This window comes from Trachinotus anak, unplaced genomic scaffold (assembly GCF_046630095.1).
Source record: "Trachinotus anak isolate AG129_WGS33_773 ecotype Australia unplaced genomic scaffold, CSIRO_AGI_Tana_v1 ptg000032l, whole genome shotgun sequence".
Lineage (NCBI taxonomy): Eukaryota > Metazoa > Chordata > Actinopteri > Carangiformes > Carangidae > Trachinotus > Trachinotus anak.
The window spans coordinates 10,283,001-10,308,067 of NW_027273883.1; the positions used below are offsets into that span (position 1 = coordinate 10,283,001).

A 25,067-nucleotide genomic window follows, 5' to 3' on the forward strand; every position below is an offset into this window, starting at 1 on the left:
CATGTGAATCTAACCATCTATTACACTCTGGGTGTTATTTGCTCTCAGACAATTTATGACAGAAAATGAAAAAAACAAACAAAAAAAATAAATATACAACAGATTAATACTTTTTTTGTTCAAAACAACCACGATTGTTGAATAAATGATTGTTAAGCTTAATAAAATTTATTTGATGAATGAAATACCACACAGCATATTAATGGTGCCTGATATTTAATGATAAGAAAAATATATATTTGGAGAGAGAAAAAAATCACTGAGCAAGGTCCTTTCTATTTGCTATTTTATTTGTCAGGAAAATGATATTTTAATATTAAAGCCTCAATACAACTCTCTCTCTTTCTCGATCTGTGTGTGTGTGTGTGTGTGTGTGTGTGTGTGTGTGTGTGTGTGTGTGTGTGAGAGAGAGAGAGAGAGAGAGAGAGAGAGAGAGAAAAAGTGTGTACAAAATAAAAAGAGAAACCTGTAAAGCTGCATTTCTAGTCTTCTCATTATTCTAATACTTAGGTTGCTTGCGGTAGCTTCAACTAAATCCACTTCAAGGAATAGAATTTTTCTTCCATCTCTCCTGTGATACTTTTCTCAAGACGTAGCTGCACAATCACTGCATTTCTCTGCGTATTCTCAGTGTCTGAAGAGAAGAATCATTACCATTGTAATACAAAATTCTGGTTAGCCCACTAGTTCAAGGCCAGTAAAGAGAGTTTGCTCTCTCCAATCTGAGTTGACACTGTATGTCTCACTACAAGCCTCACAGCTACCAAAAAAGATATTCTTTAAAAAGTTATGAGACAGTTTTGATAACAATTAAATCTAGTGACTATAGTCTATGGATATCTATTTAAATTGTTATCCACGTTATCCATTACACAGAGAAAAAACAGAGCACCACTAACCCTTCATGCTACGCTACTGTGGGTGTTGCAAAAAAATTCTTCCTTTGAGGTCAAATGGGGACTCAATAAAAATTACATAAAAGGGAAAAAATTCCCCCTCATTTTTCATTTGTAAATACAGAGCAGGACTTTGATGTATCATTGAGGAATAAAGTTTGACTTGAGTGATATTTCAAAAACAACATATTAACAGAGTAAAGAGTGCTATATACAGAGAGCCTGCTTTCTGAGAATTTTGTGTAATTATTCTTCATTTTTAAATAGCGGCCCTATATAATACATATTTCGACACATTATCTCTGAATTATAATCTATTATGATCAATAATTTTTTTCTAATCACAAAATACATTTCCTTTTACAATTTTTGCTTTTTTCATTCTTTTACTGTGGCTTAAAGAGAATTTGTGAGGCTACACACAATATACCATTTAATATTCTTATTCGATATAGGTCCTGTTCTATGCTATTCTTGAAATAACTGCTGTCCAACTCATTAATTGCAACTGAAGTTTTTCATCATTCCTTCAAAGTCAGTGACCTCACATACAAAATATCCCAACATGTGTGAAGCAATTCTCACCTGTGCCAGGACGTCCCATGATGATGTCCTTTCGTGGGACGGGGTGAAGGCTTTCCGCTGGCAGGATCAAGGGCAGCAGTGCAGTGGGAGAAGGGTGACAAGGAACTGGCTGCTGGACCTCACCCCCAAACCCTGTCCCCCTGTTCTCATCTCGATCCCCCGAGCTGTCCGTGCTACTTGGAGCATGAGCTGCGATTGCTGTGCTGACAGTAACTGACAGGGCCTGCAGGGGGGTTGCAGGGGTGTCAGTGGTGGGCAGGGAGGAAGGTGTCGGGGACACAAGCACCAGAGTTTGGCCTGGGCTTCGCAAAAGGACGGCGCCGTTGGGTACTGTGGCTGTAGCAGCATTAATGGGGACGGGAACCTGGAGGCCAGAAATTGGCTGAGGGGTAAGGGGTGTTAAGCCGATGTCTTTAGATGAAGTGTTATCCATCCCTCCCTCATTTCCACCTGCCCCTCCTCCTCTTCCCAAGGGACATTCTGTAAATTTTGCCAGTGGGACTTCGGGATTCCTCACAATGACAGGGGAGTCCCGCAAAGCCTGTTGGGATACAGGGACCACACGACGAGGCCCTCCATCTGGAGTGAGAGGTGAAGGAGGAGTTGGAGACACAAGCAGAGGAGGAGGGGAGACAGCAGTGGAGGATGGGGGCCTACTGGAGGAGGGGGTGGTCACTCCTCTGGGTCGGGAGAAGGTGGGTGTGTGTGTGCGGGAATGTGAAGCTGGTGTTTGGGGGGACAGCACCCTGAAAGAGTTGAGGTCCCCTTGGTCCAGCTCTGTCTTGGGTGTGTAATCGTGGTGGTGTGAGGGAAGGGGTGGTGGAGGAGGTGCATCTGGCTTTCGTTTGCTGGGGCTCATGGGGACTGTAAACGTCAGGTTGCTGTGGAAGGAGGGCTGGATGCCTGAAGTGTGTCTCTCCCTTTCTGCTCCTCCAGCAGAGGTTGTTGCTTTACTGCCCCCTCCCCCTCCTCCCCCCGTACCACTGGGCTGTCTGTGCCTCCGGTGTTGCAGAACCGGGGAGGCAGTAATCGGGGAGAAGTTGGCCGGCCGGAAGCCGAACAGTGGGGAGGGTGAGGGCGAGGGGGCAGGGGAGAAGGGCGACTGGTTGGAGATGGGAGAAAAGGAGGGGGTGCCAGAGCGGGAGCTTCCTAATGATACAAGCATGGTGGCGGCCTCACACTCATCGAAGTCAAAGCGTGAAGACAGATCATGGGGGAGGAGGGAGGGTAGGACCAGACGGGGCCTGGAGTCTCCTCTGCTACTGGTCTCACTGCTCTCTCTTGACGTGTCGTCCCACTCAAACTCACTACTGGCTCTGCCTCGTAGGTCAGAGGGGGTGACTGTCCCTGAGCTGCTGCCTCCTCCTCCCCTCTCCCCCCCTGCTGCCTCCATCTCTTTGGTCCTCATGGATAAATGTCTAGAGCAGTATCCTCGACGCTGAGACTCCTTCATACAGCCCTCCCTGGAGCATAGCCTCCTCCACTGCTTACCATTGAACTTCTTACGGATACCATTAGGGGTGCACACCACATCGCCCTTCTTGTATTTCTGTTGAGCCAATGAGAGGGGAGTCCTGGAGCGAGAGGAGGTAGAGGACGACCCCCCACCGGAAATGGGAGTAGGGGTCTGGGTGGGAGTGGTCTTGGATGGAGGTAGGTTTGGAGTGGTGTTGTTCATTTCAGACCCCAGTAAGGCAGGGGAAGGGGGTGGCTGAGGACTAGTTAAGGTGGAGAGGTGTGGAGGTCCCAGACCCCGTACTACAGAGAGGTGGGGGGAGGAGGGAGGGTAGCCACTGGACTTGGACATGATGTTTCTCTGCTGAGACATCCCAGCAACTGGCTTGGGAGCAACCGTAAGGCCCATGTTAAAACGAGATACCTCAACATCTTCCTCAGGAGTGTTTGGCTGTTTCTGTCTTACTCTATCAGAATAGTTATTTCCACAGCCATGACCTGTGCTGGCTACTGCAGTAGAAGTCACAGTGGAGGAGTGGGGGGATGGATGTACGTTTCCATAGGGATGCCCTCCTGTGACCCCTTCATGTGCAAAACCAAGGCCCAATCTTGCTCCCCCTCCCAGCACCCCCATTCCAATACTCAACTGGCACACTTCTCTCTCTACCTCCATCTCCTCCATCCGCTCCCGCTCTTCCCTTTCCCTCTCCCGCTCTCTCTCCTTTGCCCTCCCACCATCCAACTGTGGGACCTCCCAGGGAGGGGTAAGCAGTCTCAAGCTCTGTCGGGACACCCACACAGCTTTACCATTAGCTTTCCTCTTCTCTTTCTCCTCTGCCACCCCTCCATCACCCAGAGTCTCTCTGTCCTCACTTAGTAGCACCTGGTAAGGAAATGAGACACCAGGGTGGGGGTCCATCTGAGTCACAATCCCCTCTCTGTACAGCAGAGGACCCCCCTCCTCTCCACCAAAGGGCACACACACTCGGGTCCCGACAGCCACAGGTGCCATGCCAGGAGGGGGGGCATCCAAAATGAACTCCACAGTGCTATCGGCCCCTGATGACGGTGTCATCACAGTTCCACCACAGAAAGGGTATTTAACAAGGGTCTCCTCTCCTTGGAGCTGGACTTCAACAGTACCTCCACTCACCCTACGCACAACCCCTGGTCTGAACACAGGTGACAGGGGGTGGCATGAGTCTCTCTCTATAATCCCTCTGTCCCCTGTAGCCCCAACCCCACTCTCCATTGTCCTCTTTATCTGGCGAGCCAGGACTCTCTGGTTCTTCATGCCTTTGGCCAGAGCTTCAGCTAGCCCCTCTGAAAGACTGGCCTCTTCACGGTGCGAGTTATGGAGGGGAGCTGGGGTGTGGGAGTTTTTTTGATGAAGGCTTGGCCCTGTTGATTCCATCACATCCAGGTCAGCTGAGTGTTCACTGGCTGTATCAGTGGATGAGGAGCGCACTGAGTTAGGGGCCCCCTCTGACTCATTTTCACCAGCTTGGGACTCTTTTTCCTGGGAGTTTTCTGTCCTGAGGGCCCTATCTTCCATGGAGACAAAATGGTTTGCTTCTGTAGCTTTACTATCCACAGTTAGCACTGATGGCTGATTACCTGAGCAATTATTACTTCTACTATTACTGCTATTAATGAAAGTACTATGGCTCCCAGCACTACTGTTACAACTGTTAGTCATATTGTTAATACCACTTGTAGTGTTATTGTTAGTACTACTATTGATGTTAATATTAATGCTTTTATTAATGCTATTACTAATACTGTTACTACTCTTGAAATTATTATTGGATGTATTCACAATATCACTAATTTTACTGTTAATATTGCAGTAACTGTTGTGTATGAGTGCAGGGCTGGAGGTAGGAATGGTAGTTAGGGCACTTGCATTGTTAGCAAAGTGCTCATATGTATATTTCTTCTTGGGAACACGAGCCTTAAATGTGGCTGTTTTCCTACTAGAAACTGAGCCTAAACTGGGGCTGTGATTGGTGGCCAGAGGAGGTGTGGCTGTGGAGAGTGGCGCTGGGGCAGAGGTAGGAAAGGCTACAGTATCAGTGGACATAGCACTGTTTCCGTTTGTGCCCACTATCTTCTCCTTTTCCATCTTTTCTTCTGCCTTCTTTCCATCTTTCTCGACGGACTCAACAGGTTTCCTCGGCTCAGTAGACTCCTCCCTCGTGGGGCTATTGCTGTTTGTGATTGGTTGTTCATTAGAGTTGGTGGCTGTGGGCGGACTCTGTTTGCGTGTAGAGGGAGTGTTGGGTGTGTGCTGTGTGGTTTTGACGAGCGTCTCCTTCTTGACTCTTTTGGGGTCTTTCTCTTGGAGAGGCTGAGAGCCTCCTCTCCTTCTCCCCCCTCTGCCTCTAGTTAACGGCGGAGAACGCCCTCTGTGTTTCTTTATTGGCCTCATCGCTTCTTCACTGTTCACGAAGTGCTGCAGATTGTGTGGCGCTCCTCTTTTTTCACTTCTAAGGCACTCCTTTTATATTGTTTTGTCTTCCTCTGCTTTTTCTTCTCCCTCTTTTCTGTCCTTCTGTCCTCTGTATTGCAGTCTGGAAAGGAAGAGGTAGACAGGTGGTCATTTATTATCTTCATAATCAAAAATCGCTGAGAATAAAAATGACGTCATACCTGGAAGCGTGCTACTCTGCACTGGCTATGACACTGGCTCAATATCTAACGTATGCTCTCATTCACCCTCCATGTCTGCCTGCTTCACTGGAGTGTGCTTGCAAGCGTCCCTGTGTGTGCTTGTCTGTAAGTGCAAGTTTGTGTACTCGAAACATGAAATCTTAATTCCGACATATTAATGTTAATTAAACCACCATTTTAAAACCTGACAATAACATTTTTAAAAATGGCTGCTTGATGAAAATAAAAGATTGTTTTTCTTATAAAAAAATCTGTATTCTTGTTAAAACCATATCACAGTTAATTCAATATATTTAAGGATTAATGCAGTTAACCTTGTGTGAGTGTATCATTCAAAAACAAAGGGTCAGCAAAAAAATAAACAACAGGATAAAAAGACAATAGAAAGAAAGACAGAAAGAAATAAATAAAGAAAGAAAGAAAGAAAGAAAGAAAGAAAGAAAGAAAGAAAGAAAGAAGCATCCAAGGTCACTCACTTCAGTTTGGCTCTTAGTCTGCCTTTAATGAGGCCTACATCTTTTCAAATGCATGCAGAGACAAAAATGCTTTTCCTTTAGCTCTCTCTATGTAACACACACACACACACACACACACACACACACACACACACACACTCGGGTCTCATACTACAGGTCGCCTGATCTCTCCACTGTACTCCCTCCAGCTACTTCCACATGCGACAGGGTAGCTTTTTCATGCTATGCATTATAGACTTGATACTCCACGTTCATCTTGGGATCGCAACAACAACACAGCGTTTATTTTGACTTCCATCAGGGGGAAAAGAGTTGGCAGTGGCCTGGGTTAGGTCAGCCTACAACACATAAGTGAGAGACACACAGAAAGAAAGGGAATGAGAGAGGTAGGAGTATGCGGCTGTTTGGCTGTTTGTTCAAATAGGCTGTTCTTGTGTAGTCACTGGGAATTTCCACAGTCATTCTAGCACTCGCTGGCCCTCTCTCACTCTTTCTCGATGTCTCAGTCTTTCCCAGTCGCCTTTTGTCATTGTCTCACTGACACACACACACACACACACACACACACACACTTCTGCAAAAAGACAATATAATCTGCCATGGTAAGATACGCCCAAAATGAGAGAAATTAAAAGGCTGGCACAGGATCAGGCACACTCACTGATGCAAGATTACAGGCTAAATACAGTCTCTCTCTCTCACACACACAAACACACACACACACACACACACACACTCATACACACACTTGTGCATATGTGCTTCCCTCGATTAAGCTCAGCAACCCACCAACGTGTGCAAATGCCTGCATTCCTACAAATACAGATAAGAAAAAGACAGACAAATTCCTACAGCACGCATAGTCACACTAACCGTCCAAGACACTGGAAAAGTTTGTCTCACACACATAATCTGACCTTATTATTAACTGTTTGTTTGCCGTAACAAACAATCCACAACATAAACCAGTATCACACCACTTCCATTTCCTGCAGTACAGAAAAGCACCTCTTTCTGGTCCTGAATGACTAATAAACAACTCGAGTCATTCACACTCTCATCACTGACTCTCCATTTTGACCTCTACTCTCACATGATATTTACTGTATAAACAGACAAGCTGACTTTCGTTTTCATTACTGAATTATCATTTCATTACACCTTATTTTCAGTAATTTATTATCATTGTTACTGAATGGTAATGTACAGCATTTATTTACAACCAATATAAACCAACTAATCATTTCCATTGTAAATTCTACCCACCCCAATACTTAGTGTGACACTGATGTTTTTGTATTTCATTGCAGTAGCATCATGTGTGTAGTTTCACATCTGGAGTTTACTGACTGTACTGTAACTGCGATGCTTCCTGCAGATGCAGACATTTGAAAAACAACATCCTATTGATATTTGTGCTTATTAATTACAAGATGGCTGCAACTGAAGATTACTTACTTCATCTTATATGTATAAAAATTGCATACAGATACAAATTTTTAAGACATTTCTGATCTTCTCTATAGTAGTTTGATGAATTGAATAACAGAATAAATCCAAAAATTTGGGGATCCTTTTGATATTAGTGCTAATAAAAAAATACATTGTGGGACAAATAACAGACCATGCTGTACATCACCAACAAAAAAAATAAATAAATAAATAAAGAAAAGAACTTAAAGTGAAACGCCACACACAGTACATTACTCACCCTCTAATTACAGCAGATCTTTGTAAATTACACGTGTAAATCGTCCATTCCAGACAAAACGGAAAGAGACAGAAAACTCTTTCTGCAGGAATGTACATCCTACCAGTACCAGGCCTCGTACCCCTTCATTAGAGTAGACACTGAGGCCTCGACTGGGAGTGTTGGTCCTGTAGTTACTGTAGTGCACTGGAAGAGACAGGAAGGAGTCAGGGCCACTTGGCCGACTGACTGGTGAACTGAATGGCTCGCGAGGATCTGATCTTAGCATAGAAAAATGCGTTTGGTCATGCTCATGCTCTCCCAAAATGCTTTAGGCTTTGACAGATAAGCCATCTGCAGGCATGTGTGAGTATTTACGTTCTGTAACTTTGAAGGTACTGGACGGCACAACAGACTGTGTGCACAACATGTAGATAACAGAGGAGTTTCAGAAGCAGACACTGACCTATCTTTACTTTCAGAACTGAGTATTCGGCGCGAGTTTATAACCCATCTAAATGAATTTATTTATCAAAGAAAGCCTCATGAGTTTTGGTTACCCAGAATTAAACTGTGAAAAACATTTTAACTCCTCAAACACGTGAGTCCATCTTTAGAAACACATGTTATGTGGACAAGCAATAATCTTATCCGCAGGATTTTATTTGAAGTTCCAGACGAAATACCAAGGTTGCCAAAGACATTGGATATATTATACTAAATTACAGGGAAAAGTATATGAATTTATGCCCAAAACATCTATAATTGCAGTGCTGCCATACAATAAGTGGCATAGGATTTTAACATTTCACATAGTCCTAATATGAGCCCATAAATTTTCCCTTAAAAAAATCAGAAGAATTACACAGTGTGTGTTCAGCAACATCCCCTAAATTGAATATAACTGCAGACCTTAAACTCTTAATGTTAGCTACAATCCAAGATGCCAACAGCAAGTCTAAATCATGTTGTTCACCAAAAATGAGGGTCAAAAAAATGAAGGACCTTGTCAAAAATCCTGACTGTCCCCTGGGGTGAATCCAGACGAAGCAGAGAGGAACTCAGTCATAATTTTGGCAATTCATGACGTCTACACCTTCAGGCATTAGATTAGATATTTAGTAGTGAGATATTTGCTGGTCTGGTCTAAAGCTACTGTAAATTCTGAAGAGACAGGTAATTGACGGCTATCGTCTCCATGGCGTTGGACAGAACTCCTCCTTAAAAAGATGCTGCTTCACCCATTAAACGAACAGGAGCGCACAATGTAACCCCCCTCCACAGCATAGCAACATCAAACTTTACACACACCTTAAATGCTCTCCCTGGAATTTACAGTGTAGTCATGCATACGCTGTTAAAATCTCCCTTGGACCTATATATTGTCACACACTCACACATTTATTGCGCCATATAAACACTTGTCCACACACACATGCACATGGAGCTCACACTCCGGCCAGTATAAGTTTTGTATTTCTGTAAAAAGAAACATAAAAATGACCTTTATCATTCTTAAATTTTGAGATTAAAAATCTACATTTTCATGCAAACAGCACCTTGCTGGTGATTTCAGGTTGGACACAGGTGCATGTTTGTGCCAAACACACACAGGTCCGGACACAGAATGGTCAGTCATAAGCAAATCTGAACTCAATGTCAACACTACATGAGGAAGAAGTTACGCACTATTTATTACTGGAGTGTACAACCCTACTAAACCTCCACCTTGACGCCAGTTTATTCAGTCAGTCGTAGAGAATTTAGCCTATGCCCCTCCGCAACATGGCACAGGATGTATGTGTGTGTGTGTGTGTGTGTGTAGGTAAGACAAGGGGGCATTTGAGCTGCTTATAGTACACAAGGTATATGACTGTATACGGCTGTCTTCAGATTGTACCTTGTTCAAAACACTGCATTTGCACTATATGTCACTGTGAGTGTATACGTAGTTACCAGGCACACTGCAGCTCATCCCTCTCCTAAAAGCATTTTATGGGTGTCTGTATGGGCGCAGGGCTGCAGTGACGAGGACAGGGATGGAGAGAGAAGAACGTGCGATGGTACAACTGAGGAAGGCAGTAGTACGGCCGTGATAGTGAAGCCTGCCGTGGCCCTCGTACACTCCAGCATGGCAGGGCAGCTTTGCCCTTAACTGGGTCACCGGGGAACACACTCACACATGAAACAGCAAGAAAAAAAAAAAAAGAAAAAAAAAAGATGAACATGCTCTATGTTACACACACTTTGGTTTGTGCTCTCATGAGTGAGTGGGATGTGATCGTACAGGCAACATAACACAGGTGAAAGAAAAGATATCGTTAGGGTATTTTAGATGTAGCAAGAGGGCAAGCTGAAGTGTGTATGTATGAGCAACGAAGTGTGTGTGTGTGTGTGTGTGCGCTTGTTGTGAAGACCATCTATTGTGACGTAGCATGAATACTGGCAGCTGTTTAGTGGATGGCATCTTTCTGTAGATATTATATCAATAAAAGAGAAACATTGAGGTCTGGAATTTGTGCATTCTGGCCCATATTGATCAGGAGGCTGTAGCATAGATCAGGGGTGACTGCTCCTGTATGGGACCAAATGGCAGACCTGCCAATGCCACATCAATGGCCAACTGCTCTACAAGCTATGCAAAGATGCCTACACCATCAGGGATTTGTCTCCTGCGTAAACAAGTGCAGTAACGAAGATATGAGGGAGACATGCCACAGTGTAAATCTGCAGGACAGATGAGGACACTTTCCAAACGTCAAAAAAAAAAAAAAAAAAAAAAAAAACAAGGCAGTAAATTCCTATCACTTCAAATATACCCAAGGAGAAATATGACAAAACTGTTTAAAACTGCACAGTCAGAGATGACAAGGGTGCACCGAAACTGATTGCGGGCTTGCAGTGAAGAAAAGTGGAGTGTCGGCGAGGGAAAAGCCGAGAAAACACCGAATGCATCCCCGGCTTCTCTGCGCTGATCTCTGCGAGTACTACGAGAGGCGCTACACAATGTCAAAGGAGTATTATGACTCCAGGCAGTCAGCCGGTCTGCGCTGCTGCACGGTGCTCGGTAACAAATACAAACAACCGGTTTCAAGTGACGCTTTATTATCCCAACTAGACGGGCCTATTTCTTCCTCACACAGTGGTGTTTGGCATGCAAATATCCACCACAACGCCTAGACTGTAAACGCAACCACTCCACAGAAGCTCCCTAAATGGAGCCAGTGAAGTGACAATCTGCCTATATGATTTTAAAAACTTGAAAAAGAAAAAAAAAAAGCAGGAATCCTCCCGTGTTGGTGTTTCGCTCTAGTAAGCAGCTCAGTAACGTTAGTAGTAGTGGTGGTTGTAGTAGTCGTAGTACGCCACGGCTGCAGACTACTAGTACCCACATAATGACACCGTCAGCCAGACCACAAGGAAGCGGGATGTTACACGCTGTCATGTTGTTTTCCATTTTCTCCCCGGATCCATTTTAAAAACACAAAATAAGCCTGCGTGGCTATTGGTAAACATTTGGGCTGCAATGCTGCAAATAGGTCGATTGTTTTTTTTTTTTTGTTTTTTTTTTTTTTGTTTTTTTTTACTACGCTAGCGCTGCTCCGCGCAAAACTCGGAAAACTAAGGTCAAGGAAAAGTGCTCAACGTTAACCACGATACTGTGCTAGTCACCCGAGGGGAGCTAAAAACGTTTCTCCGTCGTCCGCGGGACTGCGGTAAAACATTTGAGAAAGTTTTTAGGCTGTTACACCCTCACCCCTCCCCTCTCTCCCTCTCTCTCTCTCGGCTCTTCCTCGGCTCGCAAGCGGTGTCACTCCATTTCTCCGGACGGTGTCGGAACAAGCTACGGACCGACCGTTGGCGGTTGATACTCGCTGCCCCTGCAAACGGAAAATTCATGTCAGTTGAGCTTCTCTGCCTTTTGCCAACTTAGTTTCAACTCACCCAAACAGAGCTTTTTTTTTCCTCCGCCAGAGAAAGATTTATGGTCTTATTCTGCTGATGAGGAGGCTCGCACAACTGTCGGTAACATCCCTTGGCTGTCGGCTTTGACGACTGTGCGGTCCGGCCTCACACTTTACTTTTCCTCCGCAAAACATGTCTTTCCCCCACAGAAACTCAAACCAGGATATAAAAAACTATCGGTCTTCTTTTCCCACTACAGTCACAAAATGGTGAATGAACCACTAACAGCTGGGCGAGCCGACCAATCAGAGTTTGCTGACAGGTACAGTAGCCAATCAGCTTCGGCGCCACAGACGGGAGGGCGTGTCGAGCTGTCAAAGTGCAGTTGACTGACAGGGGGGTGCAGCCAATGGCGGCGGGGATGCTGAGCCAGACCGGTGCCCTGTCCCAAACTTTACAGTATCCAATAAGAGCTTTGGGAACCATAGGAACAGCATGGGGGAGGGCCGAGGGGAGGGAGCTAATAACTGAGAGCCAATAGAAAGGCACAAATGCCCCCTCCCCTTCTGAAAAGGAGTATGTTTACCATAATTGACAGCACAAGTGCCATCCCTGAGCAGACGGTGATAATGCATCAGCGCTTATGCTTGTCCGGTTTAAGAGTTGGTGCAGCAGGGTTGAAGCACCACGACGCAGTGGGCAGATGGCACCCAGTGGCTCCGAGCTGGTTGCTCCACTTCGGGTGCGGAGCCACTGTTTTGTATTTTGTCATTGAGAGCACTGACACAGGAGAGGAATGAGCTTGAGTGCACTTTGAAAAGTTTGTCCTGGAGCTGGACGACTCTCTGAGTGCTGCAGCCGACACAAACCTCCCTCCGTCTCTCCCCCTCTCCCTTTTCTCTCAGCAACAGACGCTCACTTTCACCGCTTTCAGCCAATGGCGGCCCAGCATCCCGCTTGCTGTGACGTCGGCAACGTCTCCGCTCCGCCCACTCCGCTGCAAGTGAACGGGACCGGTCTCCGCTGACGTCACTTCACCGGCAGGCGATTGGGCAGGTGTGCGACGTCTCGGGGCCAATGGGCGAGCGCGGCGGTGATGTCATCACAAGTGTTGCCACCAGCTGGACCGAGGGGGCGTGGTCTGGCGTAAACTCGGCTAACCCCGTGTTTGCAACTTGCAGGCAGCGGCGGTGGAGACGAGCCGGTGGTTCTGGGTCCTGCCTGGGGAGGATGTGCGCGGCGGGCCTCCCTGCACATGTGATCACCTCGATGCTGGACAGGTGACTCTAACCTGTGCATAGCAGAAGAGAAAGCGCAAGCACCTTGCAAAAAGATAAACGTAATAGTAAACATTACATAATCTGTGCTCCGTGTGTAGTAGAGAAGACCAGACTCATGCTGAGGCAGACAGCCATGCGGGCTCTCATCGGAGCAGCGCCCCCTGTCGGTGTGATCCGACGCACACATGCTGACCCCTCACTCAAGCTCAGTGATGGGAGAGAAGAGATGTGTAGATCTAAAAACAGAGGAAAGTCCTGATTGGTTGAAAGGAGCTGTATATTTTGTAGGAGTGTGTTTACCACTTGTGTGTGCTTGCCTGTGTGTGTGTGTGTGTGTGTAGAGAGAGAGGGAGAAAAACGGAGATGAGGGTGGATGTTGACTAAATGTTGATGTAGAGTGACATCTAGTTGTCATTTTCCAGCACTGCAACAAATGTCATAACATCTGGTGGACTGGCATCATGTGACTTTTGTTTGGCAGTGTTCATTTTTTCTTGATGGTTTTGTGCAGACAACAGACTGAAGGTGCTGCGTATTAACTTGGCAAAGATTTGTTGTCGAGGCCTTGTTGAGCCCCACGGTACATGGCCCTGTCATTATATCCCCAAGCATCCAAAAATCAACCGGTGCTCTAAAGCCTAAGTAATAATTAGCTGATTAATCAATTAAACAATTGACAGAAAATTAACTAGCAGCAATTTTGATTTTTTTTTTTTTTTTTTTAAGCAAAAACACCAAAAATTCAAGTATTGCACTTGGTGGAATTTATTATGGCTGAGGCACGTTTGGAGAAATGTTTTATATGTTACATGAAATATTGGGGAGAAACAAAAATAGCAGCCAAACGTGCACTACTACTGTTGCATTCCTTTGCTCTGCACTGCTGATATTAACACGTTAATCAGGATACACAACAAGGCGCATAGCTGGTGCTCGCACTGCATCTCGCACAGTACATTTGTACTTTTAGTGGACAGCTTGTAATGTTCAAGTTTTGTAGGGACTGCAATGAAATGTAGGACAGACATCCGTGTCCCTCTCCAGATGAACTGTAACAACTTTGAGGATCTCTTGACTTCTCGTAAAGTGCCATCGTCAGAAATTTGTATGAATAGACAATAAGGTGTCTGACTTTTACAACATCTACACAACTAGACATTTTGTGTTCACGCTGTATAGCTGGGGCTGCCCTGTACAAGTGATATTGTGAATAGGAACGCGTCCTGTCTTTTGACTGTCATTTCAAAATAAATACAATGTAAATTCATTTTCCTTCATTTTGTCATTCGTAAGACTTACATTTCCAATATTACAATTATTTTCAATTCAGTTTTTATCGCTATGAATCCTTTTGTGTAACACTTCATTTTGTATTTTTTGTGCTTTATATGGAAAATTGAACCGATAAAGCTACACGGACCATCGCTGACACTTTTACTTGTTTGACAAAACAATTAAGGTGCACTTAACAAGCTTTCTCTAGTTTCAACCACCTCTCTTCCTCAGCAGGCTATTGTTCGAATGTCCTCACCATACCCACTTTATCTATTTAGGTCAGATACAGGAAAAGCTAAGTGGACTTTGAACATTTCTTTCTGTGAAACGGCAGCTTCCACAGTTAACACTGAAAATTCAGACGCAACCGTTGTTCATGTCTTTCAAATTTTCACTGATAGCTTTACACCAGTGCTGTCAGTATATATAGATTTGTTCTTGTTCCGTTGTATCCATTAGCTGTTTGGTGTTACAGCAGCCCCTTTGCCCCACAAGAGGATCAATAAAATCGTATTGTATCATTTTCAGCATGGTTTTTATCTCTTTTCCTCGCATGCCACCGCACTGACTGCCCTACCTCGTTAGCAAGTCCCCAACCCTTCCCCACCCTCGGTCTGTTTCCCCAGCTCTACTCTCCCCCTCTCCATGGGATCCTGACCTCTGGCCTTCACCCTTAACCCTCTCTCTGTGCGCTCATCACTGGTCTGTCAGTCAAACACCAGAGACCCTCCTCTCCTGCTGGGCTCTGCTGTCAGCCCAGCCTCAGGTACAGACAGCAGCAGAGGAAAACAGAGAGCGGGAAGAAGTGAACACTGTAAACTAACTCCTGTAATCTAACCCCAAAGTAACCATAACTCCACACAAAGCCAGGGCCATGATCAGGAATGTCTCTCACCTTAGGGTTTCTTAAAGAAGATGCTCACAGTATCATAACCTCTGACCTCTAACCTTCACCTTGACCTCTTAGTCTCACCAGTCAGACCATGCAAGCCCCATCAGACAAGTAATGAAAACAGAAAGCTGAAAAGACTAAGCAGCTTTGCAGTCACGGAGATGGTGTGCTCCAATAACACGATGAAAACCAACAATAAAACTCTGAGGGTTCGTTGAGGATTTAAAGCTCGCTACTGTGATGTCAAGCACCATGTTTCATCTGAGAGCTGGTCTTTAACCGCGCCTGTTACCTACAGGATTGGAGTCATCGGAGAAAGCCTCCGATTTTAAATATTCACACCGACGTATCTCAACAACCGTTTCGTGGAGTGCCATAAAACACTACCCCCAGAGCCACTGACTTCTGTGACGCCCCAACTTTCACTGTAGCTCCACTCTGATGTTGAAATCTGTGGTTTTGGGTAAAATGTATGAACTACTGGATTAATTGCAGTTAGATTTGCCACAGATGCTATTTCATATTCCTTTCATGATGATGACCATCTACCTGCAAAACTAACAACATCCCCGTCAGCCTCAGCTGTACTTTGTGTTTAGCGCTAATTAGAAAGCGTTAGGTCTGTTTGTGCTTCTTGTGAGTCTTTAGAACTTCAGTTAGGTTTTCAATTAGCAATTATTATGGCTTTTAGCCAGACTTTGAATAGATTTGTACTTTTCCTTTCTGAGAGGACCAGTCTGCTTCTGCAGCTTACCTTGCTGAGCTTTCAGGTTTTGCAAGGTTAAGGATTTGGACCACACACTGGTATAAAACCTGGAAATAAAACCAGTTTGAGTAAAACGACCACATAGGTTATGAAGAAAGAAATCTATCAATGTCGCTCATTCATAGACTTATTCCAAAGCATGAACAGCTACTATATACTCATGCAGCTTGGACCACGACCCTGATAAATGGCTACAGAGAGCACGTCATAATGTTATTAAAGCCTAACAGAGGTGGTGCAGAAGGCTGGCCTCCGTACAAGCTGCAGCATGGAGAACAGTAGGCCCTTGTGCTCACCGTGCTTCTTGTTCACAGTAACTTTACACCACTCAGCTGTTCCTCAGGGTCCATGTCATGTCCCTCAGCAGAAGACAGGACTCACATGGACAGGTGTCCTTGGACACACATATTCCTGCCTGTATTAGAGACAATATGACAAACGATCTTTTACACATCAGAGCACTCCTTCGTAGGCGTCCGTCATCTCGTCACTTCAGTATTTAATGTTTCATTTCTTTCATTTTGCATTTGTTTTTGCACACAAGGCTCCCAGTGAATAACATAGTTTCATAACTGTACATAAGCAGTATATAATTATACTGTTCCATATACTGCACTAAATCATATGAACTTTTACTTCATATAATAACAAAATGTCTCCTTTTACCCACAAATCAGTGCAATCAGCCTTTCATAACTGCATATGCAAGTGTTTTTAATATGCATGTAGCTCAGTAGCCAGTTTATTAGGTGCACCTAGCTAAACCTGATTCAGGGCTACAATAAAGCCTACCTTCATGAAGGTTTTAATGTTCAGTTTGAGTTAAACTGTTGAATAGTATTTCATGAAAAAGGATTTACTGCAGACTCATTAGTTTTAGCTAGGTGTTCCTGATAAACTGACAACTGACTCTATATTTCTTCACCTTCTTTTGATGTTTGAAAATGTAAATATAAAAATTTAATTTAGTTATTTCCTCTTTTTTTTATCCCGTGAAACCTAACTAAAAATGACTAATAAAATATGATATAGTTGGATGAGGAGAGAGCAGGTTAGTGTTACTATTTACCAGCTGATTTTTCATTAATCCAGACAAAAACAAGCTGCTTTTTCCTGTCAAATGTACACATCTCATAGGTAATTAAATAAATGAAAAAAAAAACCCAAAAACAACAGCACTAGGAAACATCTTACTTTAACTTCAGCTATCAACTTAAAGCTGTGTAATATGCAGTGAAGTATTCCGACAACAGGGGGAGACAGTCAATGGGAAATGACCAAACTGAGGGAGCAAAGTAAACCTATTTTGTTCTAGTGTTTTAAGTCGGGCCTGTTTCACTAAGTGTTATTTACCCTTTCCACCTCAGGTCAGTCAGTGACATTTCAGTGCCCTAAATGAGACAAAAATAAATATATTTCTTTCAGGGTCATATAGGTTAAACTGAAAGGCTGGCGGGAAGGAAGGAGAAAAAGAAGATACAAGTACCAGAGCTTCAAACAAACCACATCAATGCATGCACACACTCGTCTGCGCTCGATGTGACAAAGTGCCGTCACTGTGAAAGTGCATCAGTCCTGTGTGGTGCCGCTTTTCTCTGTATGGTGGAGGATGTGGTGAACTTACTAGCATGCCTCCTGTATTTCACCGTACTGTCACTCTGACAGTGGATGCAACACTCCTGTGTGTGTGTGTGTGTGTGTGTGTGTGTGTGTGTGTGAAAATCACAAAGGTGTCTTGCTGTGCATTGTCTGCACAATGCACAGGTTGTGGTTATATGTGGAAAAGAGAGCCGGCTCTGCGCAGGTTTCCGCGAAAGCAGGCGCTCAGAGGACGCAAGGGGAGAGGGATGTGGCACAGGTGAGAGAGCACAGTGGCTCCTGTGGTCTCTCTTTCTCTCTCTCCTCTGCTGTGAATGGAGCACCTGGAACAATGTATATATATATGTATATATATATATATATATATATATACATATATATATACTGTATAAATATATACAGTGACCCTCACCGAGGTCAAAGCAGGTAAAAACCAGGTTACATGAGTCATATATCAGTCATATGTGGGTGAGTCCTTTAAAGCAGAGGTTCCCAAACTTTACAGCTGCTGACTGTTTAAAATGAACCAGTGTCTGCCTGTGACCCCGGCCTCACAGGCTGATGTGTCTATAACCCATGAGGAGTTGGACCACAGTGATTTTCTCCTTTTATTTGAATGACTGTTAGAAGCCTGAAGAGGTCAAACTTACCAGTGAGTCCCTGGAAATGAAGCAAATTCTTCCCCCTTATAGTAATTATCTTGTGATACCGTGCTACAGGTTGATTTGGAGTTAAGTTTCAAATTTTGCCATGTCTGTCTTAACACAATGCTCCCAAACAAATGTTGAAAACATGTCTCATTCCTTTTAAACTGTCAAGTGACTGTAAAGTGACCCTACAATGATTTCAGTGTAAAATCAACAGTCCTTGTTCAGTGCATAAATCCAGTGTGAAGTTCATCTGAGGATAACATGAGGCCTCAGATAAACAAAGTATGTATCTTTCAGCTAAAGCCCCTTTAGCACACATTTCCCTCTGTCTCGTACTATTTTTCAAACTCAACTCAGCGAGGAAAGCACTAACATGAAGAGTAAACCGTTTTAGTTGTTTGGTCAGTTTATAAACATTATCAGAGAGGTGTTGTTTCATCTTTAGAGGATAAAGACGTTTCTTATTAACTTGTTCCTATAATTTATCCTGTCAAAACATACAGTGGATATAAGAATTAAAGTTTAAACTGCGTGTTTTCTAAAACTTCCAAAACACTTAAGTGGACTTGGACTGAATCACAGGACAAAAAACAAAAAACAAAAAACAGCCTCAAATGCGTTTTTCTTCTATTTTCATGAAAATACAGATAGTAAGATATTAGTCAGTATCAGTCTTCACATCTACTTAAGACATTATTTTATTTACTTACACAATGGTCAAAATGTTGCTTAATTTTAGTATAGTTTGCTTTTGTTCAGATCTGTGTAAGTATGTCTCTGTATACCTGTGTGTCTGTAGGTTGAGGCTGTTTTTTTTTTGTTTTTACTTTAAATATTCCATATGCGTCTCAAAATGTGTGGGGCATTCTAGGGCAACAAATCTTCGACATCACTCCAGGAGCTCATCCTCCTCCTCTTCCTCCTCTTTCATACAACTGTAATACTTTAAGTGCGCTCAAGTCAAAGGAGCGAGTGCCGACGTCTCGGTCAAAGGTCAATGGCTGAGCCTTATGTGAACATTATGTGGGTGGGTGGGCAGCAGCACTGCAGGCAAAGTGCTTTTCTCTATTCTTTATATGAGGTTATGACTATTTCTTGTCTTTGGGCCGTTAATAGTCCAGTGGTCTACATCGTTTTTACACTTACAATACAGTTTTGTATAAATTAAATGAGATGTAAAGTGCTAATATGGGAGGGTTAGAGGCTGAATTTTGATATCATTGAACAGAACCAGATTAACCTCCAACACTACTGACCCTGACTGTGCATCACAGTTTCATTCTTTCCCAGTGCGCTGGAGCTGAAATGATTAGGTGATTCATTGATTAGTTAAGTGAGAGACAATTAATTGGCAAACATTTTGATAACTGATTAAATGTTCTACTTTTATAAGTCATTGGAAACAAGCTTCTCAAATGTGAATATTTACTAGGCTCTTTTCTGTGATAGTGAACTCAACATCTTTGGGTTTTTAACTATTGGTCAGACAAAAAAGCGATGTGAATGTTCACTCGGGCTTCAGGGAATGATGATGGGCCATTTCCTGACTTTTAGAAAATGAATAATCATTTATTAAAGAAAGTAATTGTCAGAATTAATGATAATTAAAGTAACTGTTGGTTGCAACCTTATAGTACTTCTGTGATGGAATAATACAACCAAGGTTTTTATGTGTGTTAATTCTTTTACACAGAAAAAATTGAAGGAAGTTCATTAAAAACAACTTTACCACAATGTAAACAGTATGACACAATAACAGCTACAACTGGATTTTGACACAGAGCTTCTCAACATGAGGATGGAGAATCCATCATAGTTGATCTGGTATGTCAGCAGTGCAAATTTCTAACTAATTTGAGACTTATCACATTATAAACCCAGATGATTTGGAGCAAACCTGAAGCTTTTGGGCCACTGGGCAGTTGCCAGCTTTGCTCAGATGGTGACCCAGTGTTAAAGCTAAGCTAACCAGCTGCTGGCTGTGACCTGATATTTAACAGACAAGTTACAGTGGTATTACTCTTCTTACCTAACTCCCACCAGAAAGCGCATTTACTAAGATGTCAAACTTTTGCTTTCAGATATTTGATCCTAAATAGCAAAGTCAAAGTCAAAGTAAAGTACAGTGTTGTTTAGTATCATTTGTTTTGACTGTAATTTATCGTAATCTTGACCAAATGGCCTCATATAATTGTCAGCTTGCTGTTGACTAGACAAAAAGTCAGGGGTTAATCTCCTTGTTTACAAATAACCTGATAATAAAACTCTGCTGTCTGATCATATGTCATTTATAAATATGGATGTACGTGAGAGACAGGCATAAACAAACACAGTGATATTCATATTGGGTTTTAACCAGTTTTAATTAACCCTGATTACAGCTTAATTACAAGTTTGGAAAAAAAAAACACGAAAGAAGTGGAGAAATTCAATGTTACATCATGGTATTAACTCTCATCTCTCCATCTGAGTGTTATGTAACTGCTCGGGGGAGATGAGGCGAAAGAAGAAGAGACTGAAAGAGGAAGAGGATAGACCTTTAGACAGTAAAACAATACACATCTTTTTTCTTCTTTTAAAATGACACAACCCCACCCTCCCCCCCCAAAAAAATTAAAAAATATACAGGACCGAGAGAGAAAAAGATAACATTATAAAATAAAAATTACAATATATGACAAAAAAGATAAAATCACTTCCCCTCTGCCTCTAAATAAAATCCTCCAACACTGCTCTTCCCTCTCAGTCCCCAATGTTATTTCTCTGTCAGCATCAAAATTAATATTACACAGTTTAGTTATATTACATTTGTAAAAATTAAAGACAGGAAAAAGGTTTCTGGTTCAGGGGGTTGAAGGTTTGAAACAGGGAATGGAGTTTGGGGGTTTCCACATCAGCCAAAGTGATGTTCACAACATAAAAAGCAACAGCTAACAGAACCATGGAATAGTAATAATGCCAGGTGGAGAGGTAAATAACCCAATGGGAACAATAATAACAACAACAATAATCAATAGCAATATTGACATCAAAAAAATAAACTGAGAAACCTTAATTTTTTTGATAGAGAAATGTAATTGTTGTGCTGTTTGTCTACCATTCTTTGACTGTAGAGGTTGAGAGAGAGCCTGTGTTACAATCAGACTCCAGTCAATCTTTTTACCCTGCAATATCATGACTGAGTCAGATCATGCCGCAGTTAGCAGGAAGTCAGACAACGCCTGAAACAGAGCGAGGAAAAAAAATGAAACAGAAAGAAGAGAGAAAGAGTGCAGAGCAGGTGGACTGATACCTCATCTGCTGCTGAGATATGAAAAGTAGTAATAAGGCAGCTGTCAGTTCAGATACAGACACAGGACTTGGTGGGAGTGAGGGTGTGTGTGTGTGTGTGTGTGTGTGTGTGTGAGTGTATGTGTTTGTGTTGTGACATGCTCCAGTCCAGACCACAGGGGTCTGATGAGGAAATTCGATCAGCTCAGCTACACAGACTACCCGGAGGCCATCTATCTCACAGTTCGTTGCTATAGATCCGTCTTGTCGCTGGCCAGGCGAGGACAGGCCTCTCTCTGGTCAGAGCTCAGTTAACCAATCAGATGCCTGGATGACCAGGCCACAGAGACAAAAAGCTCCAGGATGTTAAAACATAATCACAAGCATGATTGTGTGTGTGTGTGTGTGTGTGTGTGTGTGTGTGTGTGTGTGTGTGTGTGTGTGTGTGTGTGTGTGTGTGTGTGTGTGTGTGTGTGTGTGTGTGTGTGTGTGTGTGCATAGTTTGAGAAGAGGGCATTTCAGGACAGGGCCTCACGTGTCTGGCTGTTTCAGGCTATCTTACAATAATGATTAACCCCTTAAGCCCCCCCCCCTCTCCTTTGCTCAAATCTGGAGCTGCTGTGAACTTAGGAGCATTATACTAACTGGCCTTAGAGAAAAGACAGGATTACCACTACACTAATAACCCATGAGTTATCTCACACACACACACACACACATACACAGAGGGCCTGGAGAGGCGGCCTGGGGCCAGGACAGCTCAGACTGGGGAGAACCCCAATGAGCTGAGCTAGACTGTACAGACAGGAAAGAGCAGAGTGCTGTGAGCTGAAAGGGCAAGCTACTGCAAATGAAGTGAACAGCAGAGTTAACCACACATCTGAATCATTAGCAGTCTGTTCAAGTCCTGTTTTTTTTCCTTGCTGGTGGACTGGCCTGTGCTGTTTTTCTCTGGCTTGTTTGTCTATGAAACAAATGTACAAGAAAACCCTGGACCCTCAACCCTCTTCATTCTGCCAACCCCTCCTCCATACTATATGACTGGATGAGAGGCATGACACCGACTGCTCAAAATAGTCCACTTAAAAAAAATCCTGAATCAATCATATCATTTAAATGCTATGGTTCTTTTAAAATCTCACTTTTCTATAATAATATATTCATTTAGAATATATAAAGATATAGTCTGCATGTGTGTTATTAGAGCTCAGTTTGCACTTTTGTACATGCTATAAAAACAAGGCATATAGAGGCAGTGTGTGTGTGTGTGTGTGTGTGTGTGTGTGTGTGTGTGTGTGTTCCCTGCTCTCTCAGGCTATCACACTCGTGTAGTTAACAGGCCCAGCAGTCTCACACACTCTAAGGACCTGAGGTTGAGACCACTACAAGGAGAGCTGCTGGAGGTCGAGACAGAGAGAGAAGGAGCATGGTTAAGAGCTAAAGGCAGTGCAGTGTGTGTGTGTGTGTGTGTGTGTGTGTGTGTGTGTGTCTTTGCTGGTTTAGTTTAACACTATCTATGATTGTTAGAGGAGCTATAGCTGGTGAACTAGGATTCTGCGCTGCTGGGACTTGAGGGAAACTTTTTTTCAGTGTACAAGCCATGTTAGGTGAGGTGAGAAGCTTAGTTAAAAGTTACTTGAGCCCCCTCAAATCCTTCCTCCCCCTGCTGCCTTCCCCTCGTGGTCCCCTCAGCAGCTCCTCTTAACTCTCCTCTTTTCCCATCTCCTGTTTTTTCTGTGAGTGGAGTCATGATCTTTCCACAGGTGGTCCGCAAAAGAAAGAGGGGCAGGACAGGAGAGAGACAGAAGGAAGGTTATAAAAAAGTCATAAGCTCTGAGAGAACAGTGTGCCAGAGAGTCAAAGTCTGTGTATGTGTGAGTGCATGTTTGTGAGTGTGTATGGTCTTGTGTCACTGTGAACACTAATTTGGTGTCCATAGTCGCCAAGTCCCATTCACTGTGGTTGTGTTTTTTTTTTGTTTTTTTTTTTGTTTCTTTTTTTTGTGTTGTGTGCATGAATCCAATAAACATACAGCAATAGGCTTCCCTGAGTGGAGTGGGCCAGGTTTAAGAGTCAGTCAGACAACAGCAACAGCACCACTCTTCAGTCTGAGAGACACACTTTCCATTTTGTCCTCATGATTTTTCAGTATCTGGCAGACCTCGCAAAGGTTTCATGAGTTAAAGGATGATAACTCAAAACAGTCCTCCTCCCTCACACTCTCCCATCTTTGCTCTCTTCCGTGTCACTCCAGGGCTGTGGGTTTTAGAGACAGGCACTTATAGAAGTCCTGTTGTCTTATAGGAAAAGTAGCATAGGGGAGAGTGTGCACTTTGTCGTCCTGGGTGCGTTGCTGGGCTGTAAGGGAGTGTGTGTCCCCTGAGGAAAGTGTTAACTGGCTGCTGATCCTAATGGTGGGGGCCTGAAGGCAGGAGCTGTGCTACTGGGACAGGGCATCTGGAGCTTCACTGGCCTGGTGGGAGGTGAACTTGTGGCCAAGTTGCATTGGGGAGCATCCCTTTGATTTCAGCCCCGGTACAGTCACTGAGTCTGAGTGAGTCCCTCCTCCCAAAGGATGTGTCCCAGAAGAGCCCTGATTCAGACAGAACAATGGTGGGGGATCTGACAAAACAGGAGTCGGGCTGTCACTGAGGTGTTGGTTTTTTTATGTGTGTATGTTGGACTGTGCTCTCAGTTCACTGGAGGTGTCAGGAATCTAGTTTGTCAGTGAGGGAGAGGGATTACAGAGGAACCATTTACATACTCCAGCACCACCTCCTGTGCTACTGGAGCAGTAGTGTTTGGGCTGTGAGTCCCATCAGCAGTCTTTGTTCTCCAGGGACAGCTGTGCAGTGGCACGATGCAGCTCCGCACTCACCCTCCGGTGTGAGGCCAATGGTGTGGCTAAAGAGCCCTCGTACGCCAATGGAGGAGGACTGTCCCCCTCTCCACTGCCTGTCCCATCCTCCTCCATCTCCATTTGTCCATTACTTTGCCTCTCTCTTTCCCTCTCCTCCTCTGGTCGTACTTTCTTGTCGTCCGACTCCTCCTGTGAGGCCTCCATGCGCTGGTCTTCGCTCCAACGCCTTTTGAAGCGCAGCTTCAAGGGGATGCACTTGGTCTGAGGAGATCCTGCCGAACCCATCTGAGGTGGGGGCGTGTTGCTGTCCCCTGGCTCGATGGGTTCACTCTTGAGGGTGGGCAGCACACGATGCACGTTGGAGTGTATGTGCTGCGAGGTAAAAAAGGGCATCAGGCCGGGTGGAGGGGGAGCAGGGGCTTTGAAGACCTCCTCGTCCAGGTCTTCATCATGATGTGGTTGATGTTGGGCTGCGGTTGTGCCATTAGCAAGGTGGGGGTGGTCAGGGGCTCTGGGGTGGCGAGGGGAGAAGAGCCCAAACTCTTCATCTCTTTCATCTGGGTCCTCATCACTAATGTCGGTCACCTCCACCTCTTCCTCTGACTCTATGTCAGAGATGGGCTCCACCTGGACAGAATACAGAAGAGGAAAACAGAAAACTATGAAACTAATTGACAATGAATTAGTAAAACATTTTAGTCCAACAATGTTTTAAGAAATGATGGAACTCATCCAAACAATAAAAAAACGTACTTTTAATAATATAAATTATTCAAGATTAACTAAAAACAAGT

At 43.9% G+C, this 25,067-nt stretch overlaps 2 protein-coding genes across 2 annotated transcripts in view; both read right to left on the bottom strand.

Moving 5' to 3' along the window:
• Positions 1 to 11,929, bottom strand: part of cicb (capicua transcriptional repressor b) — a 37,890-nt gene extending 25,961 nt beyond the window's left edge. The window contains exons 1-2 of the mRNA XM_071470345.1: positions 11,721 to 11,929; positions 1,482 to 5,509 (exon numbers count right to left, since the gene is read on the bottom strand). Coding sequence (XP_071326446.1) covers positions 1,482 to 5,367 — 3,886 coding nt within the window. The 5' untranslated portion in view covers positions 5,368 to 5,509; positions 11,721 to 11,929. The remainder of the gene's footprint in view (positions 1 to 1,481; positions 5,510 to 11,720) is intronic.
• An 8,558-nt stretch (positions 11,930 to 20,487) lies between these two features.
• The window catches only part of erfl3 (Ets2 repressor factor like 3), a 50,153-nt gene continuing 45,573 nt past the window's right edge, over positions 20,488 to 25,067 (bottom strand). Inside the window, exon 5 of the mRNA XM_071468571.1 lies at positions 20,488 to 24,900. Within this exon, the coding sequence (XP_071324672.1) occupies positions 24,232 to 24,900 (669 nt within the window). The 3' untranslated portion in view covers positions 20,488 to 24,231. The remainder of the gene's footprint in view (positions 24,901 to 25,067) is intronic.